Here is a 15834-nt window from a genome sequence, read left to right on the forward strand (position 1 = left end):
TGGTGTCTTTTAACTCCATCTTAATTTAGGTTATTAATTATGGATCTTTTTCTTCGTATTGTCGAAATCATTTCTGCAGTTTTGACATGTGTTTGTTTCTGATTTGATGCACTTTATTTTGAAAAGTGCTAATAAGAGCTATTATTAAAAGTGCTGCTATCCTCCTAAGCCACACAGTGTACATATGTATCAGATGTAAAGGGCTCATTTAAAAATGGCTTCCTTCAGAGTGTTAAATTAATGATGCATTAAAGTGAAAGCAGCATTTTAGTGTAGTAGCTGCTGCAGGTGGTGCAACCGCTCTGGGTAATTTAAACTAATACATTTTATGAGTCAAACCCACGTTTTGACTCTGAATCTGCAAAATAAATTCATTTCTACAGGTACAAGTATATTTAGAAGTTCTATATTTCTTTTTATATTTATAGTTTTAAAGGGTAAAGTTAAACAAAAATATAAATACTTAAATTCCACTTTCTCAATAACTATTAAAAAACGAATTTACACTTTATAATGTGCAGGTCGTCACATCAGAGGCAGCACATGGTCTCATAGTAACAGGACATAACACAAAATATAACAAAACTAAAAAGTTGTGAGCGTGACAGAATGTATTGGTTGAAAAAGTATGTGAATGTTAAATGATATCACAAGAAACAGAGGAAGAAAAACAAGATGCATTAAGGTTATGGAGGCTATATGCACCTATCGGAATATTGTAGCTATATTTTTATATTTATATAAAATAATACTCTATTGTGTTTAAGTATGTAGCACTATATGCGCATTTAGGAATATAATCTGAATGTTTCCGTGCAGGATTCCGTACATGCGTGTAAAATAAGGGACATAACGCTGTGACTGATGATTATTTATTGTAACACGGGTGGACGGTGAAATATGCTGCAAACTGTCGTGCTGTAAACAGTGAGCAGGCCAGGAGAGCTTTTATGGAATACATGTAGCCCTGCTGGACGGTGACACCTCCTGATTTATGGCTGTATTTAGATAAGACGCGGCCGTAAATGGTTTCTAAATAGCGTCAAGGTCATGTAATGTAATGGGATAATGTTTTTAGGCGATAGAGACAAGATGATGTGTTTAGTGTGTAAAGAGCTGCGGGGAATTAATGCAGAGATAAAGCCGCTTTTCCTTATACTGCTGAGGTATGATGACAACAGGCCGGTGCACCGTGTCTGTCCCAAAAGTACCAAATAATTAATCAAACTGTTCATTTACACTTCCCAGAACGCTCTGACATATACCGTGTGTTGTTACTGGAACAAGAGAGACTGACACTACTGTCCATTTAACGCACAAACCCCCCCCCCCATTACGCGTTTAAGAAAATATGACAAAATCCTAGAAAAATCTTTAAAGAAGCATTTGGCTGAAGGAGCTGGAAAAGAAAACAGAGAAGACGTTTCACGTAAGAGGAAATGTATGGCGTGAAGCAACACACTGAAGTGGGACGGAGATTTAATTAGACAGATTGTCATGTTTTTAATTTGGAAAAAAAAAATGGCCTTCCATTATTTGTTCATTCTCCAATTCATTTGGGTTAGCCCAAATGAAACAATTCATCCATCGAGTTTGTTTAGTTCTCAAAAGCGGGGGTACTACATCTCAATGTATGAGCCTTAATATCAAGTCTGGGAATTAAAAATGATTGAAATTGTGAAATAAAGCAGATGAGAGTTATATCTGGTTTTTTCTTATAATGTTATATGCGCAACTTCAAAATCAAACGGAATCCAGATTTTTTTTTAAAACACATTTTAATCCATGCTGTTCGTATATTTCGATTTCTTACATGACTAGACTTCACGTTAAATAAATAAATAACATACATTACTTTATTTTCACCGCTGAATTTATAAAATAACACCTAATGAACATCCTTAGCCAAAAAGAGGGTGAGTAAATACGGTGCGTAAAACCTCTCCAAACATTTGAATTGACTAAAAACCCAAATCATTTACTAAACTTGAAACAGTTAAACCACTTTTTTTTCCTCATGTTTCTCATGTCTGTGTAACCAGCAACCAACTCCAACAAGCATATATTTGCTCCATGTGTATTGCTGTGAGATTATGGCACCATGGCGCATGTTATTGCAAACGTCTCTAGACTCTCCTCCCATCCTGGGCGCTCTCCTCTATTGGCTGCCTCCTTTCCACGCTGACATCCAAATCATATAAACCTGGGGGACTCACACCTTCACTGGGGTCAAATTTCTTGGGCAAATCAGAGCAGCCTCTTCGGGAAACGATCGGAAGAAAGAAACACAAGTGGAGCCCAGCACATCGCCGACATTTGTTCTCTGGAATTATAAACTTTTTTTACGGCCTCTTTCGCCTCGGCTGAAGTCGCTTTCATAATGACGACGATGTAAAGTTGGTGGCTACGTTTGGCTTGACTCGTTAATGCATTCAAGGGAATACATATATAAGTATTGAATGAGTTCTGTTGGCTGTCGATCCCCGAGCAGAGACCGTTTTGGGGCAGCACCGGAGAGAGACTTAGGGCGACGGAAAACACGACAACGAGCACATTTGTTACCCCGCTCAACATGAACCTCATCGGGGGCTACCAGCATCACCACCACCTGATGCACGAACCGTTCCCATTCGTCCAGCGGTGTCACCAGGATGCGCCGTACTTCCAGAGTTGGGTAGTGAACCACGGCGAGGTGCCCCCGGACTTCCAGATCCAGGCGCCCTACCCGGCCGTGGAGCACGGCGCGCCAGGAGCGACGCACGACGCACGACTGGAGGGGCTCCAGACGGGGATGGGGAAGAGGAGAACGTCGGGGCCGAAGAAGGAGCGCCGGCGGACGGAGAGCATCAACACAGCTTTCTCCGAGCTCAGGGAGTGTATCCCCAACGTCCCGGCAGACACTAAACTGTCTAAAATTAAAACTTTACGCTTGGCGACCAGTTACATCGCCTACCTGATGGACGTCCTGGCCAAAGACACCGGGGAGACGGAGGGCTTTAAGGCCGAAATTAAGAAATTTGAAAACCGGGATCTGAAAAGGAAACGGGAGCCGGTAAGTTACGATTGTATGTATCAAAATAACTCCATCCCAAAACGGTTCCGTTAGTTAGTTTAAGTTTCTGAGTCATTGTAAAACAACTGGAAATAGTTTGAAATGGAAAGACGATATTTTAAGGAGGAATTGAACGACATGCTGTGATTTATCAGACTTCAGCTAAACTAAATATAAAACCTCATTTTAAGACGTTCAGTTTGACTTTTTTTCGGTCTGAATATTATCTTAATTAGAACTACAATTCCCAACGAAAATATTATTAAATTATAGTTTCACCTCATTAAAACCAGCATTGTGTTTTACATCTTCACACACACTGAAATCACATGTTGACTGTAAAGTAAAATAATCACTGCTACATTACAACATATCTGCAGCTACTGACCTCCACACTGAACATGAGCCTACTCCAGTTATATCCTCATAAATACATAGTTATAAGTTACACTTTAAAGTAACATTTCCTAACAATGCATATAGGTCGATAACGTTTGTGTTGTGCTATAATAATACATCATCCAATACTTACTTTATAACTGTAACATTCTGTTTTAATCAAATAACAGTAGCTATGTCTTTTGTATATGCATTTAAAACAAGCATCATACATATTATATAATATGTAATATTATATATTGTTACATATTTGTTCAATTAATTGGCTTGTGATGTCATGGCCCTGATTGCGTCACCGAAGTGTAGCTTTGATAGTGACGAAAAACAGCATGTATCATATGTTCGTAGGACTTTCCGGTGTAATTACACTCTCAGAGGAGCATAAACCTATATATATATATATATATATATATGGCAGGAATTGCAATACCCTTTTTTCAGTCCACTCTCCCCAAACTGAGCTGAGCACGCTGCGGTTGCGGGCCTGTATGTTAGCCTTCCTGATGATGATGATGATGTGGTGTGTTTGGTGTCACAGACTGACGGCCTGCCGGAGTCATTAGGAGCCGAGAAGAAGGTGAAGGGCCGGACCGGGTGGCCGCAGCAGGTCTGGGCTCTGGAGCTCAACCAGTGACCTCCATCCTCCTCCTCCTCTTCCCCTAAAAAAAAAAAAAGCCCTCCTCTGAGACTCTGGATTCAAATCAGATAAAAAAAATAAAACCACTGACTGACTGAATCTAAACACACCGCTGTGCACGTGCAATGATGCGCAAAATAAGAGAGAATTAAAGGACAACATGTAAACAAGGTGAGCGGCTGGAGGAGAACCCCACGACGGACACTTTGTTGATCTTCTTCTCTCCTGGTGTGCTTTCTAACTCCACACACAACTCTGACTGTAGGTGTTTGATATTTGTGGTGTTTCTGCTTTTTGATGTTTGTACTGTAGACCAGATGTTGCCACTGTATCAAAACACATCTTTGTCCCCTAACAAGGTGTGTTTATCTGGTGTCTCTTGAGTGGTGGTGTTTTCCACATCTGATGGCGCTGAAGCAGAAAATAAATACATTAAAACAAATGTCACGTGGCGTAAATTCAGAGTAGCTATGTTGTGGTCGGAACGGAATGCCAATGCAGAGGTACAACACTTTAGAGAAATTGTTTTATTATATTTCATCTCAGTTGACTGGGATGTTGTGTTTTTTTTCTGCCTGGGATTTGTTTCTCGCAATTTATGACACAGCAGAGTAGGTGATTAAAATATCCATTTTCAGTGACCAGAAAGATGACAGGTTGATTATTTTTTTTGTCCAATCAGAAAGCAGTTGTGACGTTAAATTCTCCAAATATTAATATTATATTTTGACTTTAATTATAGCTTTAATAAACTGTTCTGGTATAGGCTGTTCTTTAATTGTTGCCCTGTGTTGCCAGCTAGTTCTGAGTTGGTTTAATGCCACTAGGAAAATTCAATTATCATAAAGGCTTTTACATAAATTATGTTTTTTTTATTTTTTTTTAGTTTAGCCAAAGAAATCACACATGATAAACCGCATTTTTAAATGTTAATCATTTATAAATTCACCAATCAATCAATGAATACCCAGGCAGGCTTCTTTGCAGAGTGATGTCATGTATAACGGAAGTTAAATAAATAGAAATCTAGAAATACTTCATGTCCCTGGAGCCCAGAGGAAACACATTTTTGAGGGGAAACATTTTCCTTTTTTTTGTGTCACTGTTTCATCCCGCTGAATTTGGCACAGTCAGAATATTTAAAATCATATTAATCCATTATTCCCGGTCAGATATGTTACCAAAAAAACTCAAATGGAGTCCTGACTGTAAACTATACCGGCTGTTGTTGATGTTTCTTGTTGAAAATTATTGAATTTACTGAATCTACCTCAAAATTAATGTCACTGTCCGTCTGAGACACCGAATGTTCCGTTAACGCACAGCTTTCACTCCGACATGTTAAACACTAAAACTAAAAGGGTTAAATGCTTTATTTCTGTGCGAAATATTGATGGAAATGTACATTGGATGTGAAGTTATATATTGTTCCGTAAATAAATGAATTATTTTAAGTCACTCCAGCTGTAGTCAATGTGTTTTTCTTATTCAAAGGTTAATGTTTTTATTTAAATTACATTAATCTTCAATAACCGGACGATGTCTCCGTTTTCTTGCCTGTTCTTTTGCCCTTTTCTGGGGCAAATAACGGGAAGAATTAACGGGGGGGAAATTAAATCACCTGAAATCCTTCTTTAATTCATTTATTAATAGTAATAGTAGTAAGTGTTCTAAATTAAATCCAAGTTATTTTTCTTTTTGAAGAAAGCTTTATAATTCACTTCACAGTCACAATTGTCCTTTAGAGTGTTCTCACTTTATTTTATTTTTATGACTTACTTTACATTGCTTTCACAATTTTAATATTAAAGTGGAATTTAAGATCGATGTCAGGACTGTTATGTCCCATTTTGACCTTTTATTTAGAGAATTCATAACTGCTTCAACTTTTTTATTCTACATATAGAATTTAAAAACAAATCTTAAATAACTTAATATCTAATCCTGTCATATGTGCAAACACTTTATTTTATAAATGGACTAAAAACTGTCTTATTGGCTGAAAGCCTAGTCTTTTCCACACTTCCGTTATTTATGTTTTTGATTTTAAGTTATTGATAAAATATTCATGAAAATACTCCAACAATTACAAAATCTTAAACGCTGCTGCTGATTTTATGTTGATTTTGTTTTCCTCTAAAAGGTCTCGAGGTGTTTTAAAAGTGAACTCTCTGTACTGCTGTGAGGATCTACAGTGACACCTAGTGGTCGATGGCTGTCCCTGAAACACTACAATCTTCCCCCTGGAGAGGCAAATCCAATGTGGATGCATTTCCATGACATCTGTGTATGTGTTCATACATAAAGTGTAAAAACAGCTGAAACGTGTGCGACAGTTGAGCAATATGAATGAACCGAGACGAGACGGTTGCTTCCGTCTGTACAATACATTTATTATTATAAGAGCAATAAGCAGCCATATTTAAATATGTTTTTTTCTAATACAACAATTAGGTTAATGTGGCATGGCCTATATGTTTAAGTGGGGGGTGTTATCTACATGACACTAACAAACCTACAAGCAAAATTGAAAATATAACAGACACTAAAATAAAAAAACAACAACCCTGTTTAAAGTAGACAGTGTGGTGGACAAACTTAAATACAACGTGTGACAGAAGATGCAGAGTTGCAAAACAAACCCAACAGAAACCCCCCCCAAACTGTGAGTACAATGTAGACACAACGGAAAAAAAAACCAACAGAATTGGATTTGAAAAGTTGCTTTGAGAAGATGCAAAATCAAAAGTTGTCCAATGCCTGGAGGTGTCGGCTGTGCGTTAAGGATTTAAATCAACTTGTAGTTTGTCAGCAGTGTTGGATTCATCATATCAAATGTTTTATGACAACAGGCGTCTGGTGGCTACTTTCCCCATCACGGCTTGTGGCTTAATATTATTCAAACATAAAACACAATCCAACAAAATAATAACATTCTTCAAATTGTATGTTCCCTTTCATTTCACAACCTAAAACAATTAACCCATTACGTGATCACTTAATATTAAGAAAATAATTGCCAAAATGCTGAGTCGAAGTGCTTCAATGTTTACATAAAATTGTAAATATATTTAGGAAGTCAGGATGAAACCATAAACTCCAATAATTACCTCAATAAATCCAGTTATGGTGCGACGACACCTTTAGATTCATGTTGGACCTTTGAACACATTGAGGGGGCGGACGTGAATTAGCAGGATTATTTGGGGCATACAAATGTAAAAAAACTTGACCTCATTAGCCAACTTCCGCTGACATTGTCATTTCTGCTGGCCAATATGGATGTAAAGCATCCATAACAATAGACATGCTTTTACAGTCATCCGGCCAACTTCTCAATACATCCAGGCATGTAAAGTATCAACTCAACACATTGTCCACTATAAACACTGCTCTTAAATATTAAAATTACGCTAATAATTACTCTTACACTCCTATCACACACACACACACACACACACACACACACACACACACACACACACACACACACACAACTTCCACTTCAGGTGGAGAAAGAAATCTAAATCATATACGCACACAGACACAACTTTGTACAACTTAAGGCCGATCTAAGGGGAGAAAAGTTACAAAGAAACGGGATGAAATGAGCTACCGACACCTGCGATGTGTTCTTATGTACATTAAAACAGCTAGCAAGAAGGAGAAGAGTGGGTCATAGCCAAACGCTACATCATTCACCACCATCGGTCTTTAAATGCATCACGTCCAGTTGGAAAAGGGCGAATAAAGATTAAATATCAGGACTAAGATCAGCTTGTTTGTTTGATTTGTTTTTAGACATTATTGAGAATCAAGGTTTTTGTATAAATTTGGTGACACTTGAACTGACCCTGAGCCCTGATGTGCTGGACGTAACTTCAGCAGAAGGCAGCGCCCCTTTCCAACAACTCATTCATTCTCAAAGAAAAAAAAAAAAAAAAAAAAAAAAAACTCCCACTCAACATCATTCAATTCCAACAAGCTTTTCTGTTTGGCACAAGCATTCCTCCCCGCCAACGTGTTAACAGTCAACTCGGCAAAGGAAAAATACCCCAAATCTACCGAAACACGTTTCGTTGTTTTACTTTTAAGGCAGCTATATTGTACATTGTAGTCAACCAACTTACTTAAGATAGGACGCTGTTCTTTTGTACATATTGACAGTTTACATTACAGCATGGCGACGTTACACCCTGCGGAGGGAGTCCTGGTCCTCAACAGTCTTTAGAGACCTGGCTTTTGAGGAGGAGAGGGAGAGGGAGAGGAAATGACCATTGTGACAACATGCGCAGAGACAGTTTTTATATGAAGAGGGAGCGATGAGCGAGAGATCACTCATCCCACCCTCCATTCTCCTCCGTTTCAGTGACAACAAGAGTTTGTGTCTTTACAGATGGCAGGGTTGCAGGAGGAGCTGGTTTTGGTTGTTGTTGCTGCTGTTAGTGGTGTTCCAGGTTTTGTGAATATCTGTTGATTATTGATGATTTTTTTGTAGCTACTGTGGCTGTTGGTTTTTAAGTTGCAAAGTTTAGTCCAGCGTTTTGCCGCCGCCGCCGCCGCCACCGTCGCCTTTCTGGTCCAAGCGGCTCTTGCTGCTCTTCACCATGTAAATAAAGTAGGTCAGTGTCTCCTTCTCGTTCACCGGAATATTCCTGAAGTGACGACTCACCGTCTGCAGAAGAAGAGAAAGAGGTTTAAAAAAGGGGAAACTCGGTATACATCTCGCATGTTCACAAACATAACGTTCATTTTCAGGAAGTGTGTGACGTTCAGGGTCCTGCTTCTCATATGATCAAAGTTCAAAGTTTGTTTCAGAACTTTTTACAACCGTTTCCCAAAGCAGAACGCAAGAGTGCACAAGCACGCCGTAATGTTATGAACCGTTTGTTTTTTTAAACATTTCCGCAGAGCTAAAGAGGATGATGAACCTTTGACCACTTTTTAAATAGCAGCTGAAAGGAAAACAAAACCAACACGTGCACAACTGAGAACTGCTCAAATAAGACACTAACAAATTAATATGTTCCAATGGGAGACATTTAATCAAGACTTAACTAAAGGCTAACTACTGGTTGTTTAGATTTATAAAGCGACCTCAAAGAGAAGAAAACAAGCATCCTCTATGCAGCCGCTCACCTCTCTGCACTGCAGCCACTGGTCCGAACACGGGGACAGCTGTAACTGGTTGTGGGCTGTTGACTGGTGCTTTATTAATGATGTGGGAGGCTCATTAATAGGAGGGCCTGAACCCGACTTAAAGCCAGGGGAAACATTCAACTAACAGCCCAGTTTCATTCATTCCCACTGTGCGCGGGTCACATCCTCCCCCCCCCCCTCGCGCCCACAGCCGCAGGCCGACCAAGAGCGCTGCGAACAGGAGGTATTTGTAAAGGATGAGGGCCGAGCCAGCTGCATGAAGTCCACCTGTCCATTTGGCAAATTAGTCTAACAATCTCTCCATGACCAATTACTATGGAAGGACCTGCGACACCACGTATATCACAGTAAATGAGTAATATTGAGCTGAAGGTTGAGAAGAAAGAGGCCGGGTACGCCTAATGAGGGCCGCTCAATGCCCCTCAACGTTACACAACATGAAGCACGAGTCGATTACTGTAAAGAACTACAGAAAGGATTTAAAAAAAAAAAAAGTAACCATATGTTCTTCTTCCCGTGGTGCCGCTTGACACTTGTGAGATTAAGTTGCTAGAACTACAAAAAAGGACAGATCTTAAGTTTTTAAGTAAACTGATGCTGACGAGAGAGAGAGAGAGAGAGAGAGAGAGAGAGAGAGAGAGAGAGAGAGAGAGACAGAGAGAGACAGAGAGAGAGACAGACAGAGAGAGAGAGAGAGAGAGAGAGACAGAGAGAGAGAGAGAGAGAGAGAGACAGAGAGAGAGAGAGAGAGAGACAGAGACAGAGAGACAGAGACAGAGACAGAGACAGAGACAGAGAGAGAGAGAGAGAGAGAGAGAGAGAGAGACTACAGATAATGTTAGAAAACATCAAGATGTACTCCGGACACAAGTCTCCAACGTGCAGACACTCTGTTCCTCTGCCACTCTCGTTGTTCACATTGTTTAAAGTGAGAAACGTTTCTTTTAACATCAATGAACAGCACACGAGGTTTCTGTTTGACTAATCAGTGACATTCAGCAAAGCAGCACTGATTGTTTCTGGGCCTTTTAAAGGAAACTACCCCCCAGACACATCAGGGACTTTTTAGGGACTAGGAACTACGTCACGAAAACAAATCTTTTCATATGTAGACAAAGTTCCTGGGTTCCCGTGGTGAAAACAGGCTAATATGCAGTACTGACATGGATTCATGGTCAATGGCGGGAGAACCCATGAACAGTGAAAAGTTCAAGACTCAACATGTAGTGGACAACATCTCCACATTCAGTCAGTGCTTAGTATCTGTTTACCTCAGCCAGCTGGGCCTTGTTGAGTCCAGGTCTGGTCTGCAGCTTGTAGTGTCGCTTGTAGCGTCTCAACGTGTTCACCTGCAGCTGGAAAAGGTCGACCTAAAAACACAACAGAGAGAAGGATGCAGTCAGTGAGTGAATGAGGAGCGTTGGTAACTTTTCATCCCGTCTCCATCTTGGACACATTTCAATGATTTACTTAAGACTCCCAAAAGGGGTTTTTATGCCTCTTTTACTGCTTTAAAAAGAAAAAAAGATGAAACTTTAATGATCTCCACGGAGAAATTGGGTCATTGCAGCAGTAAACACTAAAAAGCACACAAGCACAATGAAGCACACGAATATACATTTCTTAAAAAGAGTAATTGTGGTTAATAGGAAGATTCCACCATGACTGCTTTCAGGTTTTCTGATGCCCTGTCATCATGTTTTCTTTTGTTCTTCTGCAAAAAGCCATTGGAAGGGTTTCTTTTTTCTATTGTGCTTCATCTACGATGTCTGTGTTGAACAATATGATTTCAGTTCACGTTACCTCGGGCACCTCCACATCATGATCCGGGGACTCTCCTCCATCGTCACTGGTCTTCCTCTTCCTCTTGTTGCGGACGCTCTGGATGAAGTTCTTATGGAAGTCGCAGATATAGAGGTGTCTCACCTATAAAGATATTAATAAGCATTAAAAAGGAATAGTCCACCGTGTCAAACACCTCTGTTTAGTTCAGCAGTCACACAGCATCAGCATAGGACTACAGCAATTCTGCCAAACTGGTCTCAATATGATATCAGAGTTTGGCACTTGATACTTTAAAAACCTTACCGAGAGGAATATAAAAACTGAACTCGTTGCAACACTAGCAGCCAAACAAGAACTTTGCCAAGATAAACTAGTATACAGTATATCTCAAAAGTGAGTACACCCTTTAGATTTTTGCAAATATTCTGTTATATCCTTTCAGGGGATAACATTATCCTACTGAAACTTTGATATAACTTAAAGTAGTCAGTGTGCTGCTTGAATAACAGTATAGATTTATTGTCCTTTGAAAATTACTCAGTACACAGCTGTTAATGTCTAAACAGCTGGCAACAAAAGTGAGTACACCCCATAGTGAACATGTCCTAATTGTGCCCAATGATGTTGTTTTCCCGCCCTGGTGTCATGTGACTCGTTAGTGTTACAAGGATTCAGGTGTAAATGATAAGCAGGGCTGTTAAATTTGGTGTTTTGGGCACAATTCTCTCTGAATGCTGGACAACATGGCACCTCATGGCAAGGAACTCTCTGAGCGGCTGAAAAAAAGGATTATTGCGCTTCACAAAGATGGCCTTGGCTATAAGAAGATTGCCAACACCATGAAAATGAGTTGCAGCACAGTGGCTAAGATCATACAGCGGTTTTCCAGGACAGGTTCCACTCGGAACAGGCCTCGCCAGGGTCGACCAAAGAAGTTGAGTCCACGTGCTCAGCGTCATATCCAGAGGTTGGTTTCCAAAAATAGACGTGCGAGTGCTTCCAGCATTGCTGCAGAGGTTGCAGAAGTGGGATGTCAGCCTGTCAGTGCCCAGACCATACGCCGCACACTGCATCAAATCGGTTTGTATGGCGGTCGCCCCAGACAGAAGCCCCTTCTGAAACCGATGCATAAGAAAGCCCGCAAACAGTTTGCTGAAGACAATGAATCCAAGAACATGAGTTACTGGAACCATGTCCTGTGGTCTGATGAGACCAAAATAAACCTGTTTGGGTCAGATGGTGTCCGGCGTGTGTGGCGGCACCCTGGTGAGGAGTACCAAGACAAATGTGTTTTGCCTACAGTCAAGCATGGTGGTGGCAGCATCATGGTCTGGGGCTGCATGAGTGCTGCCGGCACTGGGGAGCTGCATTTCATTGAGGGACACATGAATTCCAATATATACTGTGACATCCTGCAGCAGAGCATGATCCCCTCTCTTCGGAAACTGGGCCGTAGGGCAGTTTTCCAACATGATAATGACCCTAAACACACCTCCAAGATGACAACGGCCTTGCTGAAGAAGCTGAAGGTTAAGGTGATGGACTGGCCAAGTATGTCTCCAGACCTAAACCCAATTGAGCACATGTGGGGCATCCTCAAGAGGAAGGTGGAGGAGTGCAAGGTGTCCAACATCCGTGCGCTCCGTGATGTCGTCGTGGAGGAGTGGAAGAAGATTCCAGAAGCAACCTGTGCAGCTCTGGTGAATTCCATGCCCAGGAGGGTTAAAGCAGTGCTAGATAACAATGGTGGTCACACAAAATATTGACACTTTGGGCACAATTTAGACATGTTCACTATGGGGTGTACTCACTTTTGTTGCCAGCTGTTTAGACATTAACAGCTGTGTACTGAGTAATTTTCAAAGGACAATAAATCTATACTGTTATTCAAGCAGCACACTGACTACTTTAAGTTATATCAAAGTTTCAGTAGGATAATGTTATCCCCTGAAAGGATATAACAGAATATTTGCAAAAATCTAAAGGGTGTACTCACTTTTGAGATATACTGTACAACTGGGAAATCTTTGGCTTGAAACAGGACGTCTCTGTGAGTATGTGCAGCCTCAACTGAAAGTGCAACATTAATTATGTCTTGTGAACTCTTGTGCATGTATTCCTCTGGGCCACATGTGACTCGTCACACGAGTCCTAGCATGCCTGTAGAAAACGTCTGAACAACAGAACACACACTAAAGACAACAGAGCTCATTACTCTGGCCGTACTGTTTTGAGCAATAACTCACACGATGCTTTCTATGAATCTTAGAGCGGCAAAAAAGGACCACGATACAATGCAGTAAAGCCGAGTCGCTTAAAGCAGCAACAACAAGACATCCATTAGACATCCCTGCATTTGTGTCTGACACTGCTGTGCTGGGGGGGCACCATTGAGCTGGAGGCCCCCGACTGACCCCCTGGTTCTTCCAACTCTTTGTGCATTGTGTGTATGCATCCAGTTGCCTTAAGTACTCACCAGGTACAGGGCCCACAGCAGCTTACACATGACAGGATCATTACCCCAGCTCTCAGGCTTGCGGTGTTTGCTTTGTGGCAAGTTCATTAAAAAGACACATTTACTTCGGAAGAAGCAACAAGTGAGTTAAACACTAACTGAAATAAATTAAGATATCGAAGCTAGATTTTCACACAGGGACTCAAACTTAGCTGCGGTATTTTATTCATCATTTGTGTAACACAGGAAAACACTTTCAGAACAACGCAGTGTTGTGCTGAATGTGTTGAAGACGCCACATTGGGCTCTAGTGAGGGATTTTCTGACATCTAATAGACAAAAAGATTAATTGTGCCAACAATTGGCAGATTGATCATGTATCATATAGATCATTATATATTATATGGTGCATATTCACCCAAAACTTGCTATAGATCGAATAATAACGTAGGATACTCAGTTATTTAAGGCCCAGGAGGCTCAGGGGCCTTAGTCTGGTTAGTGATCCAGCCTTGGTTATGCGTCTGTGCCAATTGAGTCAACAAGTTTCTCTCATTGTGTTATGTTAAGGCGCTTTGAAGGCCACTGCACAAAGTAAATACGTTTGTCATTTAAAGATACAGCATGTAGAAAAAACAAACACGGAGACAAAATACAAACTAAACGCATAAGAACAAGCTAGGGTTAGCAGTTCCTGGGATTTCAACCTACAGTTAACTGCTGGTAGTTTTCGCAACTTTGAATTGAGGCCGGTTGCTTTAACTGGCTGAGGTTAAACAACACAGCTGGCTTCCCTGGCAACAGCCATTTTATGAAGAGCAGCGGAGGCGTGTTGGAAGAAACTGTTGTAATGAGCTGTAAGTTGATGTGGGCAGGATCCTGCTGTCCTGCACGTCGTCCAGGTAGCCTGTTAGTCTGACATGTAAACGATGCGAGAACAGATTTAGCTACAGACAACACCATAAATCGCAGCTTTCAGCAGCAGGAAATCTACGAATCTGCTCTTTTGTTTATTTTCATCAACTGACGTCGTCCGGCTAACTAGCATTAGCTGACAGCTGAGAGCTAGCTAACTTTGAGCTATCATCTGGCACTCACAATCACTGATTTTAACCTCAAAACAGAATTACATAGTCACATAATTTCACTTACGCTTTTGTCAATGTCAAGCTTGAGCTTCTTCTGTGATATGCTTTTCTGGATCCTCTTGCTGAAGGAGGCGTTTCCAGCTGACCGGCCGCAGCGCTCGCCGTCCTCGATCAGACAGCAGCTCTGTCCATAAAACGGCGGAGCCGGCGGTCCGTCGTGGCTGTCTTCCTCAGTGCTAAATCCATTCATTCTGTGCAGTTGTAATGCGCGATGTGCAAAAGCTCAATAAATTAAAAAAATCTGAAAAACAGCGTTAGTTTGGCTACAAAGTCTCTTGTTGACGCGTTGCCCTTTTGTGAAAGACAACGTTAGCTAGCTGTCGTTAGCTTGGCTAAGGGGCTAGTTCGCGAGCTAACAGCCAGTTGTGTATTTTCGGCCTCCGGCGATTTATTTCGAAACGTGATAGCCTCTTGTTAAAGACATATTCCTAAATATCTCAGTCAGATTCACACCACAACACAGCTGCAGCTAACGTTATCTAGCTCCAGTGCTAGCAAGACCGCAAGGTGGCTGAGCTGCCGCTAACGAACAAATTCCTATGGTGAAGACCGTTGCTCTTCTTCCCCGTAACAACACGTTACGTTTCCGAAATAACCACATATGACAACAATTTCGTACGATTCCAAACTAAAAGGCGACAACCGGCTACAGCGAATGAAACAACTTTGAAGAAACTACGTATTTTAAATACTGCAGCTCAACAATCGCGGCACTCTTTCAGAACAGCTCGTACAATGGACATGCTCCGTCTCCGTGGCGGAAGTTCCTGTACCGGACGGTGATTGGACAATTTTGTATAAAGGCGGGCTTAGCGGGTAAATGATGCCATTCTAATGGCTGAAAGAAACGTCTATCTTTTGCGGCTCTTCCTGTAACACTTGGCGTCATAGCATTTTAACTGTAAAGGTGGTGTCACCGCCAGTTGAAGTGGCTTTTAACGACACAGCAGAGTTGCGATAGTACATGTTCATCAGCTTTTATAATGAATTAGTCGTAAGGAATTTTAACAGCTCGACTACATGATAAATTGATCGAAATGTAGGCTATGAACGGGAAATCCACATTCACAAAGTCGAAAACTGCACCGTGAGGTCAGCTCTTTGGGCTGAGAAACATAAACATTGTACATATTTATGAGTTACAGATAGTCATTTACCACTTTAAAGACTCTTGCATAACTTTAGTGCATTGGGTTGT

At 41.0% G+C, this 15834-nt stretch overlaps 2 protein-coding genes across 4 annotated transcripts; one reads left to right on the forward strand and one right to left on the reverse strand.

Moving 5' to 3' along the window:
- Positions 1-2572: 2572 nt before the first annotated feature.
- Positions 2573-4111, forward strand: LOC115019144 (heart- and neural crest derivatives-expressed protein 1-like). Of its 2 annotated transcripts, none has more exons than XM_029448529.1 (2): positions 2573-3052; positions 3990-4111. In XM_029448529.1, exons 1-2 carry the CDS (start codon positions 2573-2575, stop codon positions 4083-4085), a joined length of 576 nt encoding a protein of 191 aa, XP_029304389.1. In that variant the 3' UTR covers positions 4086-4111. The 2 variants fall into 2 exon arrangements, with proteins under 2 accessions (XP_029304389.1, XP_029304390.1); XM_029448530.1 differs by having other exon boundaries at positions 2573-3050; positions 3982-4085.
- Positions 4112-6460: 2349 nt separating this feature from the next.
- sap30l (sap30-like) lies at positions 6461-15509 on the reverse strand. Of its 2 annotated transcripts, XM_029448817.1 has the most exons (5): positions 14641-15509; positions 14200-14403; positions 11052-11174; positions 10520-10618; positions 6461-8763 (listed from the first exon to the last, which is right to left on the reverse strand). In XM_029448817.1, exons 1-5 carry the CDS (start codon positions 14824-14826, stop codon positions 8620-8622), a joined length of 756 nt encoding a protein of 251 aa, XP_029304677.1. In that variant the 5' UTR covers positions 14827-15509; the 3' UTR covers positions 6461-8619. The 2 variants fall into 2 exon arrangements, with proteins under 2 accessions (XP_029304677.1, XP_029304678.1); XM_029448818.1 differs by lacking the exon at positions 14200-14403 and having other exon boundaries at positions 14641-15495.
- Between the last annotated feature and the right edge of the window lie 325 nt (positions 15510-15834).

The sequence above is a fragment of the Cottoperca gobio genome, chromosome 14 (genome assembly GCF_900634415.1).
Source record: "Cottoperca gobio chromosome 14, fCotGob3.1, whole genome shotgun sequence".
Taxonomy (NCBI): Eukaryota; Metazoa; Chordata; class Actinopteri; order Perciformes; family Bovichtidae; genus Cottoperca; species Cottoperca gobio.

Coding starts and splice junctions, on each gene's coding strand:
- sap30l (XM_029448817.1), bottom strand. CDS start 14,826: ATGAATGGATTTAGCACTGAGGAAGACAGCCACGACGGACCGCCGGCT. Junction 14,404..14,640: donor AGCTTGACATTGACAAAAGC/GTAAGTGAAATT, acceptor TTTACATGTCAG/ACTAACAGGCTACCTGGACG. Junction 10,619..11,051: donor ATGATGTGGAGGTGCCCGAG/GTAACGTGAACT, acceptor TTGTGTTTTTAG/GTCGACCTTTTCCAGCTGCA.
- LOC115019144 (XM_029448530.1), top strand. CDS start 2,573: ATGAACCTCATCGGGGGCTACCAGCATCACCACCACCTGATGCACGAA. Junction 3,051..3,981: donor TCTGAAAAGGAAACGGGAGC/CGGTAAGTTACG, acceptor TGGTGTGTTTGG/TGTCACAGACTGACGGCCTG.